At 38.6% G+C, this 25,804-nt stretch overlaps 1 protein-coding gene across 1 annotated transcript in view; it reads right to left on the reverse strand.

Annotated features, from left to right (window-relative positions):
- Positions 1-3,158: 3,158 nt before the first annotated feature.
- The window catches only part of vps39 (VPS39 subunit of HOPS complex), a 28,660-nt gene continuing 6,014 nt past the window's right edge, over positions 3,159-25,804 (reverse strand). The window contains exons 6-24 of the mRNA XM_084392857.1: positions 24,169-24,267; positions 23,991-24,083; positions 23,335-23,518; positions 21,455-21,575; positions 20,323-20,443; positions 20,106-20,235; positions 17,863-18,005; positions 17,638-17,778; positions 15,551-15,692; positions 14,686-14,772; positions 13,028-13,101; positions 12,727-12,943; positions 10,878-11,006; positions 10,691-10,793; positions 8,983-9,028; positions 7,570-7,719; positions 5,752-5,886; positions 4,846-4,937; positions 3,159-4,179 (exon numbers count right to left, since the gene is read on the reverse strand). Of these exons, the coding sequence (XP_084248983.1) occupies positions 4,101-4,179; positions 4,846-4,937; positions 5,752-5,886; positions 7,570-7,719; positions 8,983-9,028; positions 10,691-10,793; positions 10,878-11,006; positions 12,727-12,943; positions 13,028-13,101; positions 14,686-14,772; positions 15,551-15,692; positions 17,638-17,778; positions 17,863-18,005; positions 20,106-20,235; positions 20,323-20,443; positions 21,455-21,575; positions 23,335-23,518; positions 23,991-24,083; positions 24,169-24,267 (2,286 nt within the window). The 3' untranslated portion in view covers positions 3,159-4,100. The remainder of the gene's footprint in view (positions 4,180-4,845; positions 4,938-5,751; positions 5,887-7,569; positions 7,720-8,982; positions 9,029-10,690; positions 10,794-10,877; positions 11,007-12,726; positions 12,944-13,027; positions 13,102-14,685; positions 14,773-15,550; positions 15,693-17,637; positions 17,779-17,862; positions 18,006-20,105; positions 20,236-20,322; positions 20,444-21,454; positions 21,576-23,334; positions 23,519-23,990; positions 24,084-24,168; positions 24,268-25,804) is intronic.

Below are 25,804 nucleotides of genomic sequence, written 5' to 3' on the forward strand. Positions count from 1 at the left end.
AGGTCCACTTGAAGGTGCCAGTCTCTTGCATTGGCGAGGAGCCCACCTGGGGAGCATGGCTGCTGATGTACCTTCTCCCCAGCTCTGACAAAAGAGATGGTTTGCTTGGAGGGATTTTGACTCTTACTGCTCTGAATCGCTGCGGTGACTGTATCTGCCAGAGGACCTGGTCATGTCGCCAGCGATACCGCCCATCCCCCAAAGCCTTTGGACAGCAGATGAGGATATGCTCCAGTGTGCCACCTCTGACCGCACCTCGTCCTGCACCAACTGACGCTTCTCCCTCCCTCTTACTTTGTCATAGCGTGGCTTAGGAAAACTGTCCAGGCCTGCATGTCCCACCGCCACGTTGCCAACCAAGACACCATGCCTCCGCTCTGTCCACCACTTCCTGTGCCTGCCACTTCCTTCCCGTCTTAACGCAGATTCCAGCTGAGGAGACTTTGGCATCGGAGGAATCTCGGTACATCAAGACCTCCCAGGCATGTGTGACCTTGAACTCCTCGGACAAGCTGCTGATGGGAAGCTGCAGCTTGGTGGAATGGCCATAGAGGGCGATGTTACTTAGGGACTGTGGGAGCCCTAACCACCTCCTGAGGAACTGACTGATGGTTCTCTGAGTGCTTCTACCGTTGTCATGGGTACCTCGTATACGAGAAGGGGCCAGAGAAGCCTCGGAAGGATTCCGTGCTGGTACATTCAGGTTTTGTACTTTCCCGGAAGCCCCGACTTGTCGACTGCAGTGAGCCAGTTCGTCACATCGTTTCTTGTTTATTGGAGAGCGGTTGTGTCCTTCAGGGAGCTGTCAAAGATCTTCCCCAAGCTCTTGACTGGTCTTTCTGTTACTGATGGAATTTGTGACCCCTCCAAGGTAAAGCGGAACCGGTCGGCCTCTTTGCCTTTCTTTAAGACCAGGGACCTGGACTTGGCTGGCTTAAAACTCATCCCTGCCAATAGGATGAGGCGTTGGAGCCCCTCAAGAAGCCATCTGCACCCTGGAACTGAAGCTGCTGTCACGGTAAGATCATCCATGAAGGCTCTTATGGGTGGCTACGAGTACCAGATCTAGACATGGGGCCTCTACATTCCACCTCTGCTGATTTGACGATCATGTTCATGGCTAGAGCGAAGAGTGGTACCGAGATTGTACAGCCGGTAATAATACCCTTCTCTAGCCGTTGCCAGGCAGATATTACCGTTCCTGATGAAACTCTCAATCTGAAACTGCTGTAGTAGTCTAGAATGAGGTTGCGGATCATCTCTGGCACATGATGTCTTGTCAGTGCTTCTTTGACCAGCTTGTGGGGAATAGACCCCACAAGACCCCGTTGTGTGAATACGTAGACCCCGTATTCCGTATGGTTTCACATCTGCAGGTTACTGGCTGAGACCCAGATGTACAAATTTGATATTGATATTCTTGATGGTGCTCTGCCTCACTCCATTACACACCGGTCCGATTGTTGTTAAGGTGACAAAAAGTTTTAAATGTAAATTTTATAGGCTGGTCTACTTTAGCGTTTTAACAGCACTCGCCAATGACTGACATGGCCAATCAAATCAAAGAAGGCGGGGCTTACGGTTCACAGAAGACAGCCAATCAAATCAAAGAAGGCGGGACTTATGGTTCACAGAAGACAGCCAATCAAATCAAAGAAGGTGGGGCTTACGGTTCACAGAAGACGAGGGCGAATTCCATCGCGACACTTAAGTTTTAGTAGTGAAAGAGTGTGTGGTAAGACGTAAGTAGCAAAACATTTAATATTTTACAAAGTTTTTCAAAAGAAATGATCAGCAGTAATATCCTGTTATGCAAACTTTGTTGTTTGAGCATGAAAAAGCTCTCCAAAGCACAAAGTCCCTCCAGCGGGAGTTATTCTCTATATCAGTGTCAGTGTTTCTGAACTCCTGGAACGCCTCCATTGTAGTCTTGAGTTTCTTCCGGGAACGAACACGTCACAATATTCCTCATTTAAATAATTAATACACCGAATAAAGGGGCGGGGCCTGGTTGAGTTAGTTAGTAGTGTGTTGAAACTGGCGGTTATGGTCATTTGCCCAACACACTCAAAGTGCTTGACCAATCACAACTGGTCTGGCCGACCAAAAAGAGCACACTGTATTTTTCAGAAGGAGGAGCTTCATAGAGACAGGAACTAAACGGAGCGTTACTGACAGACTGGGAAGAACAACAAAGTAGAATAACTACTTTTTAAAAAGTACAAAATCAAAACGTTATAGCAGGGTGTAATTTGTCCCCTTTAAATCTCCAAATAGAGAACACAAGGAAACAAAATGAATGTCCTGGAGCGCCTCTTCAGATAGAGTACAGCACTGTAACGGATGTCTTTGACTGTGTCTACAATGCATTTACAGTTTTGGACTAAAGCCAACTACCATTATTATTATTATTATTCCTGCTGGCAATGCACTCTTCTGACCACTGCACTGCATACGTAGAAGCATCAGTCTCCAAACACAATACACAATGCGAATTTGTTGGAATTAAAACTTCACTTTTAGTATTTCAAATAAGCAACTGTAAATGTTGAATCATTTACGAGGTTTGGCCTGAGATCATTGGCTCCTCCTCGGCGTGAGTCATGATGTATCAGAATGCTGTGGGTTTAGCAGATCTTGAAGTGTCACTGTATGTTGTAGCATGTGCTGGTTCTGCTGCTCAAGCTGTGGTCCGTTCTTCACAGCTCACGCAATACATCTGAGGTGATTTAACAGACGCCAGATCTTATAATCATCATAACTGAGCTCTTGGCTAAGGCCTGGGACACACAAGACGATTTTCATTTTAAACCCATGGGAGACCACAGTCAAATGATTTCTAACAGTATAATCCTCAGAACGTACACACTAGTAGTAGCGATTTCAAAGTGGCAAATCTCACAGACACCAGATCTCACAGAAACTCGCATGATCAAACGTGACGATATAAACTTCGCATTATAAAGTCAAATTCGGTCCATTTTTCATGATTTCTAGTATCTGTACAAGGCTTTTCACTTCTCCTTATATAGACCCTTTTTGGCATAAAGGGATCTTTAAAATTGAACAAAAAACCCTTGTTCTAAGTTGAACCCTACCGAAGAGTGTGATAAAAACTAAATCTGAAATAGAGTTCAAACATATGACACTCATACTCATAAGAGAAGATACATGTTTATTAGGTTCATCTTCCACCTCGGGTTCAATGTACAATCTACACATTCACATCCATTTCCACCGAAACATTTCAGGCCTGTTATAATGGTGTAATGTCAGTGAGCGTGCCTTTGTTTGAGCAACAGTCCAGGTCGTGGTTTACAGTTGACTGAAAGCACAAGCATTTTAAAACAGTGTTAGTTGGACACATGTGTTAGGAAGCCAGAAAAATACTGGCGCCCAATTGGGCGACGCGATTGCACACATAGGTGACACATTCCTGGACACGTTTAGACAGTGTGTTAATAATAAGTTAAAGCCACTTGAGTAACCAGGACAAAAAGAAAAAAAGTGGCACGCTACCATGATTGTAGAGCTCTCCAAAACCTCTAGAAACCTTAAGACACAATACCAAGCTTTTTGGCATTGCTTAAAAAAAAGCAGACATCTAGCTGTAAGTGATCTCTGAACGTCCATGCAAGCATTCATCCTTCCATCGGACGGGTGTGTTGTGTGCAAGCGCTGACCTTTCTGTACGAGAGGCCACATTAAGGGTTTTATCTGGCGTCTGATTTCATCTCAAGCTAACTTGAGTGAAGCAGAGCAGCAGCCCTGTGAGCCTGGATGCTGAACACACACACACACACACACAGCGTCATGTCGGATGCACTGTAAGTAAAGAGGGACGTGAGGGAAAAGATAAGTGTTTCTCAGCAGGACGAAGGAAGCCACAGTTTGCGTTGTGCGTTCAGGCAAAGCTTTCAAAGTAATGCACTTCATAAATCTGAATTAAGTCTCACAGTCCAGAGTTTTTAGATGAATTGCATGAGACAGATGTAAAGAGTGAGCGCGTTTCCTTCGGTGTGTTTTCACACAGACGCTTGATGTTTGCTGAGGTCTCTGTGCTCATCTGAGGGAGTGTGTCCAGCGTCTCCGGTCTTCCTCTACTCTGCTGGACACATGTTGCGATCTTTACAGCAGAAGTAGTGAACCACCACACCGTTTGGATACCTGGCAAAGGCACTGGACATGAAGAGGACACACAAACAAATGAAGTATTCATACAGTGCATCGCCTTCAATCATATTGAGCACTAATAGAGTACAACTGTACAGTTTTCTCAGAGACGTTTGTTTTCCTCTACGGGTTTAATTTCAGTTTCGAAGGTTGTGTTTGGAACAACATGAGGGTGAGTAAATGATGACAGAGTTTTCAACTATCCCTTTAACATACATGCACAATATTTGTCCTAAACATTATGTGCGACTGGAATTAACGCATCCACTCGAATGAATACAACTTGTATCAGTCTGTTTTAGTCTGTATAACATTCAATTTAATAGTTCAGAATTTAACTTGGGTAATATGAATCATCAGACCAATTTTGGCTTGATTCATCTATTGTTGTCTGTGTTTTATGTAATCACACAAGCATGTAATGCATTTAATAAAGATAAACTTTGGCCCTGTCCTAAATGGCACCCTAAGCACTCGCGGTCTTCCTCCAAGTCCACACTCTCGTGATCGAAGGCGCATATCAACCCTACGGTCTCATGGACTTACGGCAGCCACCGTAAGTCCAAAAGACCGTAAGTGCATATGAAGAGTGCCATTTGTGACAGGGCCTAACTGTGCCAGATTGACTGAAAGGCCAGTTCACGGTGTAACTGGCAATAATGTGAGGCAGACCTGTTTCCGATCTTCTTCTTGCACACTCTGCAGGTCTTCTCATCTGTGATGACGCACTTCACCTGCTGGTGAAAGATACGTTCCTCCTGCACCTGAACACGGACAAATACAATGTATTAAAATATTATTAAAGGGGATATATTATGCACTTTTACAAAGTCTTGATTTTGTTTTTGGCCTTTACTAGTATATGTTTTAAGCTTGAATGTTAAAAAACACATTGTTTTTCCCATATTCTCCATTGTTGCGGCTCCTCTCTTCCCAGTCTGTCAGTAACGCTCTGTTTAGTTCCTGTCTCTATGAAGCTCCTCCTCCTGAAAAGCACACTGTGCTCTGATTGGTCGGCTGGACTAGTGTGTTGTGATTGGTCAAGCGCTTCGAGTGTGTTTGGGAAATGTCCCGCCCCTTACCATAACCGCCAGTTTCAACACACTACTAACTAACTCAAACAGGCCCCGCCCCTTTATTCTGCGTATTACTTATTTAAATGAGGAATATTGTGACGTGTTTGTTCCTGGAAGAAACTCAAGACTACAATGGAGGCGTTTCAGGAGTTCAGAAACACTGACACTGATATAGAGAATAACTCCCGCTGGAGAGACTTTGGAGAGCTTTTTCATGCTCAAACAACAACATTACACACTAAAGAAAGATGCTAACATAAAACATGTAAAAAATATATATATATAATAGGACCACATTAAAATAAATATATGGGACAGGAATTATTTAGAAGTGATGCTCTGTAGAATCTGTTTAAGTACTGTGTCTTTTCCAGTTTTTTCGGCAAGCAACTATAATTTGAACAAAATAAAAATAGAGGTGCATGGATACATAGTTTTAGAACACAGAATTAATTACACAGCTTCAGAAGGAACTGAATCAGTCATTCAGGAGTAAACATACCCGCAGGAACTCGGCCTGTAGGAGGCTCTTCAGGACCTGGTCGAAGCGCTTCCTCCCAGCCTTCTCCTCCAGCACACTCTCCAGGAACACCTGGATCTCCCGGATCTGCGTGTTGGCTGGCAGCAGGTTTATGGCCTTATGAAGGAGACAGAGACATGGATTCAGTTCTGTCCAGGAATTGTCTCTGTTTCCACAGATGTTTCCCACACAGTCATGCACATGTTCAGAGCTCTGGCATCTGACAACACGCCAACACTGGGTCTCATTTCCAACGCCGGCATCTTAAACGATGTGTTGACATCAGCAGGATTGAGCTGTGCAGCACTTCAACACACACTCTCCGCTCTCTCTCTTCACGTCTACAGCACATGCTTCGCTCTCTCAGTCTTATTTAATTGGGCCTGGCAACACACACTTAAGGTCCGTTCACACCAACAACGATGACTACATTAGCGTTCACAGCGGTGGATGATATCATTCTGTTTATTCTCAGCACACACTGCAGTTTTATCCAGGATGGATTCTGATTGGCTGTCAATGTTTTTATCATTCATTATGCTGGGAAAAAAGTAATTCCAACTATATGGTTCCTCGGTGCCGTTGTAGCTGAGATGTGAACTATGCTATGCTTTAACATAAAATTTTCTTTTTTTAACTATATCGTTATCGCCAGTTATCATCCTTGGTGTAAATGGGCCTTTATTCAATTTGACTATTTCAGTTGGTTACTGCAATATTTGATTTCTTAAAACTGAGATAATTGACATAAGTACCACACCAAGTATGAAATACCACCCAAAGACTGAGTAACACCAAATTAGGACACTTTTACATCCCGGGTCAGCCATTAAACACTGAACTGGACTAAACCCAAAAAGAAACAGTACAAACACAAAGAGGTCTGAGACCACATTCTTACTTAAGTGGACCAAAAAAGGATCCGAGTCCTCTTTCAAGGACAGGGACAGTGTGAACGTAAAGAGAACACAAAGAGTTTGGTTCTTTTAAAGAGGACTGTGTGAAAACACCTTAAAGGGTTAGTTCACCCAAAAATGAAAATTCTGTCAGTAATTACTCGCCCTCATGTTGTTCCAACCCCGTAAGACCTTCGTTCATCTTCGGAACACAAATTAAGATATTTTTGATTAAATCTGAGAGCTGTCTCACTCCTCCATAGGCTTCTATTGAAACTTGCTGGCCCAGAAAGTTAGTAAAGACATTGTTAAAATAGTCCAAGTGACTACAGTGGCTCAACCATAAGTTTATCAAGCGACGAGAATACTTTTTGTGCGAAAAAACAACAACAAAAAGACTTAAATAGCAAAAAATAATAGCGCAGCACTTCTGGGTTGTACGTCAAATAGTGAGCCTATGTTCTGACGTACAACCCAGAAGCGCTGTGCTGTTACACTAAGTGAACTCACTCAGAGGCCCACACAGAGGAAACTGAAGAGTTAGTCATTGAGTAAAGTGAATAAAGTCATTATATTTGTGTTTTTTTGCACAAAAAGTATTCTCGTCGCTTGATAAACTTAAGGTTGAGCCACTGTAGTCACTTGGACTATTTTAACAATGTCTTTACTAACTTTCAATAGAAGCCTATGGAGGAGTGAGCCAGCTCTCAGATTTCATCAAAAATATCTTAATTTGTGTTCCGAAGATGAACGAAAGTCTTACGGGGAACAACATGAGGGTGAGTAATTACTGACAGAATTTTTATTTTTAGGTGAACTATCCCTTTAAGTGTGCTGGTTCTTTCCAGGCTTCTGCTATGCGGATGGTGGTTGGAGTCTATGTTGGTGTTTGGTGGAAACTCACTTTGGTGGTGTTCAGTTTGCTGTGGTGGAGCTTAAGGACGTTCAGGGCCGCCTGGAGGTTGGCTTGTGGCTCACATAACTCCATCTTTATGGGCCCGAGGAAGTGCACGTCCGGCGGCGACAGATACATGCGCAGGAGGGACAGATACACCTACAGACAGACTCTGTTAACATTTACACAAGGTGTGTCGGAACAAGAGAGACACTTCTACACTTCCACAGTGTACTACAGTTACTCTCATTCAACAGTTTACAGCAGCCACTCGAACACTGAATGAATAATGTATGTGAGAGTGACTACAGTAAATATTAAAGATGATGAGTTCAATGAACGAAAAGTCTTATTATCACAAATGACACAATGTAACTAAAGAGTTCAACTGAGGTCTTATTTCCATAATTGTTATACTTTCAAATCATTCATTCACAACCTACACTTTTGTCTTTCCAACCTTTTCGCTTCCAAACCGCAGCTTTTATATTTACACGTTAAACACGTGTGATGAAATGAAAGATTCTAGTGGTTTAATTATAGTATTAAACTTGTATATATAATACTGAATATAATGTAAACTAGGGTGAATATTTTGTTAGTCCTCATGATGTCTGATTTCACTAGCAGATTACAAAGCTAATTATTTTACTGGATACACTAAACAAGTTCTAATAGTAATTAATTTACATTTCAATAAATAGTAAAATTCCATTAAATTGAATTGAATAATCCTTACATTTACAATCATTTTAAATGAGTTTTGTATAAAAAACATTTTGTATAAATCCTAATGGAACAAGGGAATGGACCATTTAGTTTATGTGATTCGTGTTCATAAAAAAAAAAAAAAAAAAAAGAGTAAAATAGGTTTAAATTTAAGTTTAATATTTATTCAAAATTATTAATTGAAATGCGTAAATCTTGAATATTTTACTTTTTATATTTAGAGAAAATGCAATCATTAATTTACTATTATAATTTGTAAAAAAATAAAATAAAAAAAAGCAATATATATAAACATGAATAATTAAAAACATTTATAATAATCAGTAAATAAATACATAATGCACTGATTTAGTGAGTGTACAAGCTATTGTGTCTAACACTATTCTGTATTTGCAGCAAAGCAAATTATGAGTATTTCTATGCTGATGCTACCATTGGGACCAGGACTCAAATTTCAGTAATGAACAAAATATTTAGCAGTAATTTTACTCTTACTTTCACTAATAATAAGTACATCATGATTGCTGGTGGGTTTTCACTACAAAACAACACAAAAGCATGCCACAAAGTCTTTCCTTTCGGGCTGCAGTGTTTGGGATTGTTGCTTCGGTGACTACACAACATGTAGAATTACAATGTTAAAATGAAACCAGTCGAAATAACACTGGTGAAAAGTGTCCGAGGAGCACTCACGTCTTTATTGCCGTTTGCTGCTGGATCGTAGTGACTGTGGCAGTACCTGAGAACATCACAACACACAGAAAACATGAGTGACAGCTTGAGTTTAAAGTCAGATTCCTTGTCATGGAACAGCCAACATGAAATGCAATGCATTGTACATACTGTATACAGTAACAGGATAATCCACACATTAAAGGTGGAACTTGATGTTTTTGCGAATTGGTAGGTGGCAATTCATTGACAGTGGGCATTTAATATCAGAATGGAGTCAGAAACGTGGAAGCTAAAGGTCAAGAGCCTCGGCACGTACTGTATACCAACGACCCCAATGTCATTTGCTATTATTGCTGCAACTTTAATAGCCTACATTTACCGGTCAAAAGTTTGAATATATAAAAATTTTGTTTCGGTTTTTGATGTTAAAAACATAAAGGAGGCATTCAACTGATCAGTAAAGACATTTATAATGCGACAAAAGATTTCTATTTCAAATGAATGCTTTTCTTGAGCAGCAAATCATCATATTAGAATGATTTCTGAAGGATCATGTGACACTGAAGACTGGAGTAATGATGCTGAAATTCAGCTTTGATCACAGGAATAAATTACATTTCACAATATATTCAAATAGAAAACATTTATTTAAATTGTATTAATATTTCACAATATTATGTTTTTTTTATCAAATAAATGCAGCTTTGGTAAGCAGAGTCGTCGTCCTTCAAAAAAATGTAAAACATCTAAATTGTTCCAAACTTTCACGGCAATGTACATTATGCAGCGTTATATTACTGTTACCTACAAAAGCAGCCTAAAACAATGTCTTAATATCTTTATAGCTACGTCATAACAAATAGTGCGGCCTAGGTCGCATCAGACGATACAGAGGTGGAGGAAATTATTCAACTATTTTTTTTCAATAATAGTGTGCACTGATGAATAGCGGCAGGAACGTGTATTAAAGGGGTGGTATAATGCCCTTTTCACAAGATGTAAAATAAGTCTCAGAGTGTATATGTGAAGTTTTAGCTCAAAATACCCCTCAGATATTTTTATATAGCATGTTAAAGTTGTCACTTTTTGAGGGTGAGCAAAAACGCACTGTTTTGTGTCTGTTCCTTTAAATGCAAATGAGCTGCTGCTCCCGGCACAGGGGGCGGAGCTTCAACAGCTTGTGTCATTTTACCTCACACAGACATGCACTGGAAATTTCAAAAACTTTTAGCCTTTTATGTTCAAACCGGAGTCAGACAAAGATGGAGAGACTCAAGAAGAAGTGACAACATGTAGAAGCAACAGGACATTTCTGAATGGTTAGTTGATGAATTCATGTAGCTTATGCGTAGTTAATTGATTACTTCTAGTCATTGATTAGCATATTCTGTCTGATTCTATTGATAATCTATAAATCGTGTTCCCGGGCGAGGTTTATGTAAATTCTAGGGCTGGTGATGTCACTAACCCGGGAGGAAGCTCGTGTAGTCTCTACCAGCCGTTTGTTGTAGTCGTTAAAAAGCGATTTCTTTAAAAGCAAATATCTCCCTTTGCTTTGAACTTTGAGCGTTGTAACTTTGCAGATGTTGTTTGTGCTCACACAGCAACATTACACACTAACTAAAGTTAGAAAAGTGAAATCATAATCAACCACCCCTTTAAAAAAAAGTAAATAGGGTCCATATTGATTTCATGATGTAGAACAGCATTATAGAAGGATACTCACTCTTCAGCCATACGCGTGTCTTTCAGAATGTGAACATAGATAAAGAGAGCCTGCTCATGTTTCCCCATACGACCCAATAGCAGAGCCCTCTCCTCCAACAGACCTGACAATGGAAAGAGGAACAACACGGCTCATACACTTCTATTGCTAGATTTGACAGTGTAATGCCTCTGACCTCTGGACTCACCATCAAATGGGAAATCACTGATGAGTCTCTCTGGCTCATAACTGCTGGAAACTTCCAGGAATGTCAGAAGCTTGTTCCTGAATTCTCCCAGCTCTCCCGCCTCCTTTCCCGCAGCTACAGCTGAAACACCTGGACACAGTCAACACAACGGGTTTACTCTGTGCTTTCATAGAGCTGGAAAATCTTCATTTTAGGCACAAATGTTGTTTTTATGTTTGGTAACACTTTACAATGAAGTCTAATTTGTTAACATTCATTAATCCATTAGCAAATATTAATTAACAATGAGGAATATGTTTTCCAGCATTTATTCAAAAATACTATTGTTCCTTGTTTGTTCATGTTAGTTCACAGTGCATTAAGTAATATTAACAGATACAACTTTAAATTTTTGATACGTATTATTAAATGTTGAAATTAACATTAACAAAGATTATTAAGCACTGTAGAACTATTTTTCATCGTTAGTCAATGTTATACTAACTAATTAACTAATGTAAAATGATTATAATAATTAAACAACATTGTAAAGTGTAAAACCAAAGAATGTTTTTTACAAAAATAAAATAAAAACAATGGTTACAATTAGCAATTGTGTTGCTAATAAAGGTTTTATTAAAACTTTTAAAACTGCCAGTGAATATATATATATATATATATATATATATATACACACACACACATATATATATATATATATATATATATACACACACCAATATATATATTGGCAGTGTGTGCGAGTGGTAGCAGGTATATATATATATATATATATATATATATATATATATATATATAAATGTCCCACCCTTTAAACATTAAATGAAGGTGGCTTAATTACAAAACAATTTTATTTTTTATTTTATAAATGTAGATAGGTAGGTAGAAATGTCAGCAGAGGCTATTTTGAAGACATGAACTGTGTTGTACATTTTCTACACTACAGAAGAAGCGCACATTTTCATAATGTGTGTTAATTTATATGATAAACAGCCTATAATAAATCAGGAAACTAGGTGAGGTCAAATAAACCATGCATACGAGTTAGGATCCTCTTGATTTGTGCTTATAGGTGAATGTGCAATAATACAAAATAAAAAATTTGTTGCAAAACCAATTGATGCAATTATAATTGTGAGCAAAAACAATCGTGATTATCAATTAAAAAATTATGCAGCATGACGAAAATGTTATCATTGGCTAAAAATGCACTAAAATTTCCAGACATTTAGTTGACTAAAACTTGACTAAACAAAAACAGGACAAGGTTGACTATATGTGACCCTGGATCACAAAACCAGTCACGAGTCGCACGGGTATATTTGTGGCAATAGCCAAAAATACATTGTATGGGTCAAAATTATAAATTTTTATTTATAGATCATGTTCCATGAAGATATTTTGTAAATTTCCTACCGTAAATATATACAACATTTATTTTTGTGAGTGAATGCAGCACAATCGTGAACATAAATGAACAACTTTAAAGGAGATTTTCTCAATGTTTTGATTTTCTTGCACCCTCAGATTCCAGATTCTCAAATAGTTGTATCTCAGCCACATAGTGTCCTATCCTAACAAACCATACATCAATGGAAAGCTAATTTATTCAGCTTTCATATGATGTATAAATTGCAATTTTAAAAAATTGACCCATGTGACTGGTTTTGTGGTACAGGGTCACAAATATGAAAAAACTAAAAAGTAAATTAAAAACTAGCTGATGTAAACTAACACTAGTCAGCAGCAGTTGACCGTGACCTGTGTATAGTTTTTTCAGAAGCTACTGCATAAAAGACAGACTGTTTTCCTGCAGCTCTGTAGTTGTGCTGATAAAGCAGCGTCTGACCTTCGGGCAGTGAGTTGAGGTACACTTTCATGAGGCCTTGCACCTTCTCCAGGTACAGCTGGATCAGAACGTTGTGGAACTCGGGCCGTGTCTCTTCCCACATGTAAATGATGTGCTCCAGGTATGGGATGGCCAGCTCCTTGAACCCCTCCTTCAAGAAGTTCAACACCTTATCCCTGGGTAGAGTCTCCACCTCCGTCAGGTCCTCAGTGAAAATCTGACAGCAGCATAGTCAAACTCAAGCTCTTCAAAATGACCACAGAAGACATGCAGATACAACCAGAGATCATGCATATCTCACCTTCAGTCCATCCTCAGGACAAATCTTCAGAACCCACGGTGAAAACTCGAAGATGATGCCCAGGTTCTCCACACCTGTGCAGAAAGACACCAATGCATGTCACCGTTACAAAATAAGATTGTTGATCTAGTCAGTCAGAATGGAGGAATGCGACTCATCGATCATCCCATTGTTACTAATATGCAGAATCTGTGGGCTGGGTTTGCATGTTTCTACACTGTATATTTGGGGGGAAATCTGGGAAATGTTTTTTTTTTTTTTAAAGGGATAGTTCACTTTGAAATTTATTTTTGGTATGTTTTAGCTTACCTCAAGGGCATCCAAGATGTAGGTGTCTTTGTTTCCGCAGTAGTTTCAATTTTGATATTTTTAGGTCAAACCGTTCTTGTCTGTCAGTCATATATTTCGTTCATTGGAACGAAACCGTAGCCAAGGCGACATCTATGTATATATCTATACCCGCCCGCGCCATCAGATCATTTGGACGTGTGCTGTTTTCAAGAGATAACAACGATATAAATACTGTTCGTTTTCTCACACAAACCGCTCGTTTCGTGTCTTAGGCCATCAATGTGTACTTATGATGGGGAATTGTTTCATTTGGACGTGGGGAATTGTTTTAATTTGGACTCTGTGCTTGTGTTTTGAGACAGTGACCATCGACCTGCATTATATGACTGACAGACAAGAACGGTTTGACCTAAAAATATCCAAATTGAAACTACTGCGGAAACAAAGACACCTACATCTTGGATGCCCTTGAGGTAAGCTAAAACATATCAAAAAAATGTTTCAAAGTGAACTATCCCTTTAACATTACAAAATGTGTTAAATAGAGCCGAAAGTAATTGGTGTCCATACTCTTACTGGTAGCTGAATAATCGAATTAGTGAAAATATTTAATAAAAATGCAAGGGTTGCAATGGTTGCAATTTAAAATGCACTTTAAATATTAAAGGTTTGCTAATCTTGTTTGTAGGACTGCACAATTTGGGCAACATTTTGTGATTATTATAAACCATTGTTGCTATATAACAATAATAATAACTAAATATAAACATAAATAATGATATACAGATATAAACAAATGAAATACCACTATTGTAATAATTGACTGTAAAAAATAAGTAGTTAATATAATATAATAATTTTGTTACATTACAGCTGTAAATGTACAATACTAATAATTATGGCTGTCTTTAAGTTTTTCCTCTTTAAACGTTAAACCATCAAACTTTTATTTTGATGGAAACCGACAGAAGCCCTTGCAGCTTCTCTTTTATTGATAAGCTCTTCTCATAACAAGATTTTTGGTTGCGTTCCCAAATGTATATTAAAGTCGTTCTGAGACGTAAACACAGTGCTGCGCTTCACTCTGAAAAACGCAAAGCATTTATTTAGATAAATCCCACTAAGCAATTTTGGCTTGACTTTGATTACTTGTGCAGCCCTATCAGTTGAGTCTATTAAAATCAAATGAATTTCTGCAGCTCATGAGTCCATGAGAGTTTGCTAGCATGTTGTAAGATTCTGGCTCGACCTTCAGACAAAAGTGGGCATCCGGATATCACATTAACCACAGCACTCACTCAACTTGTCTGTTGACTATATTAAAGCACAGCCAGGTAATGTGCAGTAAATGAGTGTGTTAATCTCACCCAGCCTCTGAAGATACTGCACAGTCCTCTCGTGACCCTTCAGAGGAGAGTTGGCTTTAGTGGACTGATCCAGCAGAACCTGCAGAGCTGGACAATCACACTTCTGTAAGTCAATTCAACTGAATGAGGAAGAGGACACACACGACTGGCAAACATGGTTATGCACTTTTCAGGTGACTTCTGAATTACAAGAGAGAAAGAATCATATGTTGACAGTAAATAGTCAACGGACACACTATTGCAGAATATACGGTGCAATACGTCGTCCGATTCATGAACAAATCGTTCCGTTTGAATGGGCTTCCTCAATGAAACAGCTCAGATCACTCGCTCTCACTAAACCCAGGGTTATTTTGAATGCTTTTTTGAACGCGATGTTAAAAAAAAGCTGATTTAAAAGGTTAGTGATACTGCAATCAATCAATCAACCAACCACATAAATACACACAGATCGTAAATGAAAACAATAGGAAACAACTGCATGAGAATGACGTAGTCAAACAGAAAGAGAGGGCAATCGGTGTATATTCATGAACGGTTTGTGACAGTGATGTTTATATACAGAAGTTTTCTTGGCTGCACTGAGGGTTTATTAGGCAGTAAGGATCTACACGGCCTGGTCCTCATCAGCATTTTTCTGTAAGGCATGACATCAACAAAACATGATTAGAGCCATCTCTATAAACAAGAGCTGATCTGAGCCCTCCGAATGATGTTCAGATGCTTGGGTTTTGCAGAGAGATGAGCAACATGTCGGACACACACACACATTACACTCCTAATGGAGAGTCCTCAGGCTCACATAAACACATAACAGTCTAGATGATGTACGTTTTCAGTAAGCGGTTGATAAGACTGCGCGCACCTTTCTGGTGAAGGCCTTTCTTCTCATAGAGGATGATGAGCTCGCTGTATTTATGAGCTTTCTTCAGCACGTACTCGCTCTCCTCTATGTGACAGTGGTTGTTCTCCAGGCGCAGGAGAGGAGACACCAAGGCCACATTGGTCTAAAAAAACAAAACAAAAACTAGGTTGTAAATTCCCACAGAATCCATTACAGTGTGTTGAGGTTATCTAGCTTTAACTGTAGAGAGCCGTCTAGCTAGGCAAGCACTTTAGGCGTCATAGACAAGTATTCATACATTTATACATCATACTTCTACTGACAGTATTACAGTTATGAGAAACTACTGAGAATAATTAAGAGAACAGAAAAAAACAGTTTACTTTTTGTAATGAAAATACAATTAACAATTTGAAGGAAAATATTTTAGAGTTTATGTCACAATTATCTAAAGAACTAATCTCACTTTTAGGGATGGACGATATATAGGCCACCATATTATCGGTATTGGCCGATGTATGATAATTTTTAACGTTATCGTAGCGATAATGTTTTTGGCCGATATATTAAAAACGATAAATAATGTATTATTTCCTTCAGCTGAGACACTTCAGATGCACACTGTTCTCCGTGATGTTTTTTAATTACTTGAAATATGATTGAAATCCCTTCAAAAAAGGAAAATACAGTAAAGTGCAACAAGCACAATTCTGTCATATAGGCTACATAAAATTATAATGAGAACATCGTTATAATTGTGTGCTTAGGATATGGCTTTTAATGGTGAGACTTTTGTTTTTATAATCAGGCTCTCAAAAATTGTATAAAAATTTGGATTTAGATTTATCGGCCAATATATCGGTTATCGGTCAATTTTAATATCGGTGCATCCTTACACACACCTTATAATCTTTCGTGAGCTTATCATAATATTCGATGTCAACTTTGGTTTACTGTAGTACATCCTGATAAATATTGATAACTAAGATTCTGAAAAGTCACAAAATTTCTTTAGAAAAGTATTAATAGCAGCAGCCACAAATGATCTTGCCGCGTCAAATTTATAAATAATATAGTTTGATATTTTAATGGTCCTAAAAATAGTCTTCAATGCATTTATTTTATCAAAAATACGGTAAAAACAACAATATTGTGAAATATTATTATAATTTTAAATGTTTTTTTCTATGTGAATATATTGTAAAATGTAATGCATTCCTGTGATCAAAGCTGAATTTTCAGCAGCCTTCAGTGTCACATGATCCTCACTGTTTCTCACTACACTACACTGGCAGTTTCATAGTGAACCGAAAATATTTTTACACTTCTCAAAATTAACATGATAGTTCTCTAACGTTATGTTTTGCAGCACTGCTTTGGCAAAGCACGATTTTGCTTAGTGTCCGTATCAAAAGGCTGCAATTTAATGAAACAAGTATACAGTGTGTTGCGCTACATGTTTCAAAGTGGAGAGCGCACTTTGATCGCGCAATCATCTCGTGATCTGGTGTTTTCTGCGTCTCAGTTCACAGAGTCTGTGCATGTGCTGTGAATTTAAAGGACATTTGGGAATGCAGCGGGCACCAGTTACGCACATCAAATCAACAGTCTGTGGACAGATAATTACAGCATGTCACTAGATTTGTTACAAGACATTTTTTTAAACCATTTTCACAGACAGACGTCAGAATACGTCATTATGTGACAGGATGCTCGCAGTACAGATTGTCATGAACGTGCTCAGGCTGTGGATTACAGTTATTAATGTAGCAGATAATGGTCAGCTTCTCCCACAGGCCGATCGCTTCGCCTCATAAGACCTCAATGTATCATCATGAGCCACAGGTATATTTTGCCTGTGTGTTTTTGTGACTCTTAAAGTGGCAGTAGCCATTGACTTACATTATATAACTCACCAAGGATCACGGTTTCAGCTAAAAATCTTCTTTACTGTTCTAGCATTAGGGCTTAAATTAACAGAAAATTTTCATTTTTGGGGTGATCTATCCCTCTAAGATTAGCGAGATGCAATCACCAGTAGGTGATGCTGTGCATGCAGCTCACGAGGGCTTACAACAGGGCTATTGAGAACAATCTGAAGGTCTTACATGGAGGTAACATTTGAGCAGGGTGGTATCGATGATCTGAAGGAGTTTCTTGCGGCTCTTGATGGTCGGGGTTCCCTCCATGAGAGGCGAGGTGGTAGAGGGGTCCGAGTCATTCAGCTGCTTCACCAAATGACTGCGTTTCTATCAAAAACACAGAGAGAAAACTGTAAGAATATGAAAACCGTTTGTAAAGCACTCCGTGTGAACTTCATAAGTCCCGAACACCTGTGTCAGGTAGTCTATGAGGGCTAGGTGGGCTTTCTCCAGCTCGGCTCCGGACAGCGTGGGCAGAGGGTTTGGGTAGTGAAGCTGTTTGCGGTAGTCGGAGGGAAGGAGGTCTGGATACAGTCCAATCACATGAGTGGGATCTATACAAGAGAAGAGCAAATCAGATTTAACTCATTATACAGAGTGCTGCAGAGATGACATGTTTTTGTGGGGCCAAAACGAGTTGCATTTTGCATCGTCCTGAAGTCATTGGGTTTATGGTTAAATGCCTGGAATAAGGTCTGTGGTGAACACAAGCTCAAAGTATTTTCATGTTTTATTCGATGATATAAAACACATTAGTAATAATAACACCTTGTGAATTTTCTAAAGCTTCAAAAAGGCGTTTGCTAATAAATGTCTAAAGGTTGTCGGGGACATTAAACATCATCACACCGAACAGGTAAACTCATCTACTCACGAGTCACTTTCACAGCCTCACTGTGTTTATAATTGTGCTCTTGCAAACTATTCGAACTCTAAATATAAGACTGAAAGAGCTGTTGAAGCTTAATGGTGGTGACGCTCAAGTCATGTGACCGTGCTGTAGTTCGTTTAAAGCCAACGTTTAGCTTTTTATTTCTGGTGATTGTATTTGGTCTTCACGTGTCCACTTGGATCCGAAAACCCGAGGGTTGGGTATTAGTGGCCTCGGGTCTCGGGTAATTTAAAATAAATATGCCTTTTCCAAATGGACCCGAGAAGACCCGAATTCTTTTAAACTATGTTGGGCATTTAACAAAATTGCACTATTTAAAATAACTCTATGACACCGTTCTCTCACTTTTTCTAAGTGAGAGCGCGAATCCGCGCTTCTACGTGCAATGTGCAATAAGAACGGTTGCCTCCGCATTTATTTACTCAGTTATTAATTTGCTTAGTTATATAATTTATAATCTGAATAAGAGAACAACCCCAATAAAGAACCCCAAAGAAGTTTTATTCATTAGGCTACATCATAGATCGGAATTTTCTTCAGGAAACGGGCAGACTTGAATAAATAGCAACCAGCAAACAATAACCGATAAAAATTGCAAAACAAATTTTAATAATTAATCCAAAGTTTTAACATTTATGAGTAGGCTAAAACATCTTATTTTGAACGTGCGTTGTGTGACTGTAAGCAGACACGTTGCTCAAATAAAGAAAAGTTGTGAAAATAAAGACATGCCTACATGGTAAATTTGACCTGCTATGGCGGTTCTAATGCCCTGTTTTTAATCTGGTTTTATCTAAATAACTTTTTAACAACGGGATTGTAGGCTAAATAACAAAATTTTAGTAAAAGTCAATGACTGGGAGACTTTGGATATTTTATTGAAAATCTGTTATAGGCTACATTTGAAAAACAGCCATAGGTAAATTTTACCCTGTGGTGGTTCTTATGTTAATCATCGTATGGTCCGGTAAATAACATTATGCCAAATTTTATAGGACGTAATGGGTTACAATGATGTGTGATTGATATTACTTGCACGTCTATGTTAAGTGCATTTTTGAGAAACGCAGGGCTGCAGGCTGCGCACAATGTAAATGCCGGTCCAGTCGGGTTCTAAAGGAAATGCCGTCAGGTCGGGTCGGACTCGGGTCTAATTTTATCGGGTCTGTCTCGGGTCAGGTTTTTCTTTACAAATTTTTTATTTATGCACGTCGGGTTCGGGTAAGTAGTGATTCGGGTCGGGTACAGTTTTTAGGACCCGAGAAGACCTCTAATTTGGGCTTCAAAACTTTTTCAAAAAGATTACCATGATGAAGAAAATGTGTGTGAATCATGAAGTTTTGTTGGTCACAGAGCTTATTTTCTGCAATAATCCAAAAGCCAATGAAAAATCCTATTGAGGGAAAAAGAGCGATGCAATCTTACAGGTTAACTTACAAAAATCCCTCATCACTGTCGAACTCTATTATTCATGGATCTTACTGTCCTGGTGCAATGGCACTCTCTAGTGGACTGTACGATGCAACTCAGCCTTGGTCAGCAAGACCACAGATAACGTGAGGTTTATCAGACATGAAAATTAACTTTCCAAAACTTCAACCTGACCAGTTGGTATTTAAACGACCGGTTTTTTTAATCAGCCTACCAGAAAGTTTCTCTTGAACGATTGAATGTGGTCGTCGAGGAAATCAATTACACCTTAAATCCAATTATTCTTTCGTCATTGGTGGTGCATCATCACTGCTGTGTGAACTCAACTCACCGGTGCCTAACTTAGCGAACCCCTGCATGGAGTCGTCAAAGCGCTTCTGACAGAACAGGTTGAAGGCATACAGGTTCTGAATGTGATGGATCTGTTGTCTCTTGTCTGCATCTAAATCATCCTTCATTTTCTGAGGAAAGATGAGAAGAAAACAAGGTCAACACACTGTGTACTTTGCGTACAGTATTTACTGGATGCTAAAATCAGAGTTTCTCACCGCTAGCTGAAGCGCCAGTTCAAACTGTTTGTCCTGTAGCAGCTGCCGTATCTGGCTGGCTATGGAGACCGGCACCAGACGCCAGACAAAATGATTGCTTGCGACATAGACGACATTTGATCTGTGAAATCAAAGAGGGAAAGAAGTTGAAAACCCCCCCCCAAAAAAACAGATTGAAGCTTTTACATGGTTATTTCTATGGAAGTTTGTTTCTGCCACAGAATAAAACATTTTAAAAGATAATTGCATCTTTTGACATCTTTTCTCAGAATTGCGAGATAAAAAGTCCAATTCTAAGGAAAAAAATACTGACAGAATTGCGAGTTTATATCTCACAATTCTGACTTTATTACAATAATTTAAAAAAACGCCCAGGTCGGCAAATTGCCCAAATTTTATAATCAAGATGTGAGTAATTTTATACCACAATAACAATATATATCATGATGACATTGTTATTTTTGCTAGAAACAAAAAATTTTATAACATGCAATTGCGACTTTATATCTCCCAGTTGCGTGTTATAAAGTCAGAATTGCGAGATATAAACATGCAATTCTGAGAAAAAAAGAATTGTGAGTTTATTTCTCGCAATTGCGAGTTTTTATCTCACAATTCAGACTTTGTAACACACAATTCTGACTTTATGACGCACAATTGCGACTTTATATCACGCAATTCTGACTTTATGACACACAATTGCGACTTTATATCACGCAATTCTGACTTTAAGACACAATTGCGACTTTATATCACGCAATTATGACTTTATGACACACAATTGTGACTTTATATCACGCAATTATGACTTTATGACACACAATTGTGACTTTATATCACGCAATTCTGAGATAAAAAGTCTGAATTGTGATTCACAATTACCTTTTTTATTTTTTATTCTGAGGCGAAAAACAAGCTTCCATATATTTCAGGTCTACCCCCTTTCAATCCGGTAAAAATGTCATTCGGATCAAGCTCGATCACATCGATTGAGGGTGTTTACATGAAGGGTTTTCAGTCTGACTAAATTAATTTGATTCTAAACTGATTATTTGGGTGCATGTAAACATAGCTAATGTAAAATAGCTCTTCAGTCAGACTGAAGTAAACCGAGATCGTGTGCAGGTCTCACCCAGCGGAGGTGATGAAGCGCGGTCTCTGCAGTTCTACGCTCTGCACCAGCAGTCTGGGTTCCAGAGTGCGGATCTCCACATACCGGGGCAACACTGCAATGATGTAGGGCGGCTGGTGCTCTAGTGAAAGACATGAGAAAATAGCCATAAGAAGACTGGATTAAAAATGGAAAAACATGTTCAAAAGAGCTGACAGTAATACATCATCACTGATAGCTTAAAATAGAATCAAATGAGCGCAAATATGTAAAAAGCCATGCAAAGAAGTTTGTGCATGCTGAGTGTGGAAATCTGTAGATATTCCTGCAGGAACAGATTATGTGTGGAACTGCTCATAGGCCAATATTAATCATTAAACTCTCACATACATTTTTTTTTTTTTTTTAGGAATCAGTTCAAATTAATTTCAATGATTTGTTTGCATCATCACTAAAAAAAAAGTTCTGATTCTGATCCTCATTAGTCAGTTGCAGCATTCAGGCGTCAAATATATCTGAATAAGGACTTAAAAACATAAGGACTGAAAGCACTGTTGTTCCAGTAGTGTTTGTTGCTTTGCTGTTCTTCCACATTGTAATGAATGTTTGTCTTAGCGGAAGCTTAAAGATAATGTACAAGTACCATCAATAAAACAAATAATTATCTTTCTTGTAAAACAATAAAATTAGTAGAGTACTACAATAATAACAACAAAATGCCCAAGTCGGCAAATTGCCAAAATTTTATAATCAAGATGTGAGTAATTTTATACCACAACAACAATATATATCATGATTACATTGTTATTTTCGCTAGAAACCAACATTTTTGTTTAGTTAGTTTAATTTCACAATTCTTGAATCCAATTTCGATACCACAGAAAAAAAAAAACTGATACTAGCTCAACTTATGTAAGTAAAAAGTTCTCAGGCAACTTTTGAGGAAAAGTCAAGATTCAGTAATAAAATAAAAACAATGAAGCAAATTACAAACAATAAAATAAATGCCTTTCATTTGCATAAACTAAAGCAGTTTACAATCTAAGCATTTGCACGTACCCTATAGGCCTATGCATTTATAACAATCCTTAATGCAAATGTGTACGTGAGCACGTTTACATGCTGATAACTCACAATAATCAGTAAACCAATAACCCGACGATGCAAATAAACTGCGTTTACAAGACTTTATTAATAAATCAGGTTATTTCCCGATAGTGACGTCAAAACGCAATGATTTGCGTATCTGCGTATTTCAGTTGTTATGTCGGTTGTGATGTTGAATAAAACATTAAAAACCGAAGAGTATAGCAACACGTCAGCGGGAATCTCACGGCTCATATATTCTGCTCTCATGCAGTTACAGATGCAGCATTTTGACAGAACCACTTCTGCACGAGAGTACAGTCAAGAAGTGAGTTTGCGAGATATTTCCTCCTCCCTTCCTACACACTTCAGTAAGCCGACAGAAAGCAGGATAATGCGTTCATGCTGGGTGAAAAATCCAGCTGTGATGTTGTTTACTGGTCATGATATCGGTTTACTGTTAGATATCCTATTATTTTCTTTTCAGTTGTTAAAAAAACAATGTAATGATGTTCAATTATTTGTTTATTATTGCTAGAATTAACAAACAGTTCATCGAGTGAAAGAAATGACATTGTTAAACATGTTTTGCTTCCAGTTTGTTTTATTATGCTATGTACAGTAAGCTAGTAAAGATTCGATTGTTCACGACATCGGAAGTAATATTAGACAAGATTTTCAACCACTTTTTTTGCTCATTATTTGATCAGGTTATCTGATCGGATGGTAACTGGACAATCTGTTGTTGACTGAACATGTTTGATAAGTGGCTTATGAGCACCTGAGAAACACGTTTGTTAAGACTGACATCATACCCATTGCAACAGGAATGTCCGTCCAGTTAAGAGCACATTTCTGAGTGCAGACGCCATCTTCGTTCAAAACAACCGTGAGGTCATCCTGACCCACTGCCACCTTCCCATCAGCCAATGGGGCCACCAACGGTTCCAGCTGTTTCCCAGTGGGGAACAGTTCCTTGACTGAGCCACGTCCATCCATCTAAAGAGAAAAGTCATATGATTGACCCAAAAAACAACAACAACAACCTAATGTGAGTGAATATCCGTAATATATATATATATTAAGAGCTTAATATATCACGTATATATTGATATACATACATGGTATCTTAAGCTGCAGGTTATAGGAGAGCAATCTAGTCTATATTCACTATATATCAGCTATACATCATGGATCATAGACCATTCACTATACATCTGACTGATTTTATTAGTTTAAGAGGAAACAAAGTGTGCTTGAAAGGTCCTGGGCTGATGTTGACACTAGTGAGGAAAAGCTAAATATTGGTTTTCTGATTTAAGATACCAAGGGGCCATCATGGGGGTGTTGACTGAATGATCACTTGCCCTATTGGGCCACTGTTGTATTGTTGCTGGCTAACATAGATGAACTTCTGTCAAAATTGCAAAGGAAATTAAATATAAGCAGAGCTGAATTTTATTTCCCTTACCCGGATCAGATAGTAGTCTCGTTTGAAACCCACGCAAATTGAGTTCTCACACCAAGCCATGGACTTGGGAATGTCTGGAGCGGCAAAATCTCCCTGCAGGAGAGACCAAACAAGATTTAGGCTACTGTTATGGTTCATCAAAAATATGTTGTTTGTGTGTTTCCAAGCCTCAAGCAACCTGTAATTCAAGGAATTCTCTGTCCTTCCAGTAATACAGCTGAATCTTCCTCTTCACTGCAACACACATGCGCAGTTTGGCCTCACCTGAGCTGGACTTCTGAAGAGAGAGAGAGAGGGAGAGAGAGAGAGAGAGAGAGAGAGAGAGAGAGAGGGAGAGAGGGAGAGAGGGAGAGAGAGAGAGAGGGAGAGGGAGAGAGAGAGAGAGACATCAAATGCGATTCAAAAAAGTCAGATTATTAACAGGCAATGGCACTGACTAAAAGTGGTCCCAGCAGTATTCAGGGTATTTGCAGGGTTTTAAAAATCAAATGTAAGGCTTTTTTTAAGACCTGCACAAATATAATTATTACCATATGAGCCGGGTAGAAGAACAATGTCTGTCTACGGTAACATACTAAACCACAGGATGACTGTAAAAAACACAATTTAAACAGCTTCACAGTTCAAATTTGGGATGCATCTGTAGAATTTTTTTGCTCGATACCGATGCCTATTTTAACAATCGATAAATAACATCAGTTGTTATTTATTTTGTCACTTGCTCACTTATTTGAATTTTTGCCATTAAAATAGATCCTGTTTTAAATGAGCAAAGTTCAAAAACACATGTATTATGGTTATTGCTGCATCATCAAATCCTTTTTATTGAACATGGATTGGATCCATTTAACCTTCAACAGTCCAACATTATAAGAGAGGCACAAACAAAACAAAAAAAAGAAAGAAATACAAATAAGACAACATGGCAAACTACAGTTACTTTTTTTTTTTTTTTTTTTTGCTATCAAATATTTCTTATTAACAACATTAATTATTGTACCCAGAGAAAAACACTGCATTATGCAACAGACATTATACAACTATCAGTTTGTTATATCAGCCTTTTTCATGCAATCACATTATGCCATATCAAGATTCCTGTTTTTCTATCCCCAAATTAAGGAACCTCTTGAAATTATAATTAAGACTTTTCTAATACCAGTTAAGATATTTAAAACTTTTTAAGGACCAGCGGGGGCCCTGAGTATTTGGACCCCTTAGGCACACTTAAAAGTGTATGAATATCATTTCATAACAAAATATCAGTCATCTTTTTTTTCACAGAATCATTTTTTTGTTTTGTAATGACTTTTAAATGCAACTGTGGCTGTGATTTTTAGAAGATATATGAAGTCAGTTCACCTCAAGTTCAGTCCTCGCAGAGTAACCACTCGCATAATTTATTATGTTAAAGGGATACTTCACCGATTAGCATTAAGCTTTGTATCAGTAGAAACTCGGTAGTATTTTCAAATGACCGTGCTTCCCTCCCTCATGTCCCCCTGAGACGAGAGATTTCTGTATTGTGTGTCTGGAAAAAAACTCAGATGACGCAAAAAACGTCATTTTGCATCATCAGAGGCTTTTTTGTCCAGAGGCGAGAGACTACAGCCAGTGGGAGGAGCTCGTTCCGCATGTGTTCAACCTGCCCATAGGGGCATCTCACCATAAAACGCCATCTTTTCAGTTTCGAGTCGACTAGTAGCCTAGTTGTATCATTACTGCCATGTGTAACCGGTAGGCGTGGCTTGGGAGTGGCCTCGTAGGGCAGCGAAGCAAGTGCATTCTGGGAGTTGTTGTCTTTCATCCACATT

The sequence above is a fragment of the Rutilus rutilus genome, assembly GCF_951802725.1.
Source record: "Rutilus rutilus genome assembly, chromosome: 21".
NCBI lineage: Eukaryota > Metazoa > Chordata > Actinopteri > Cypriniformes > Leuciscidae > Rutilus > Rutilus rutilus.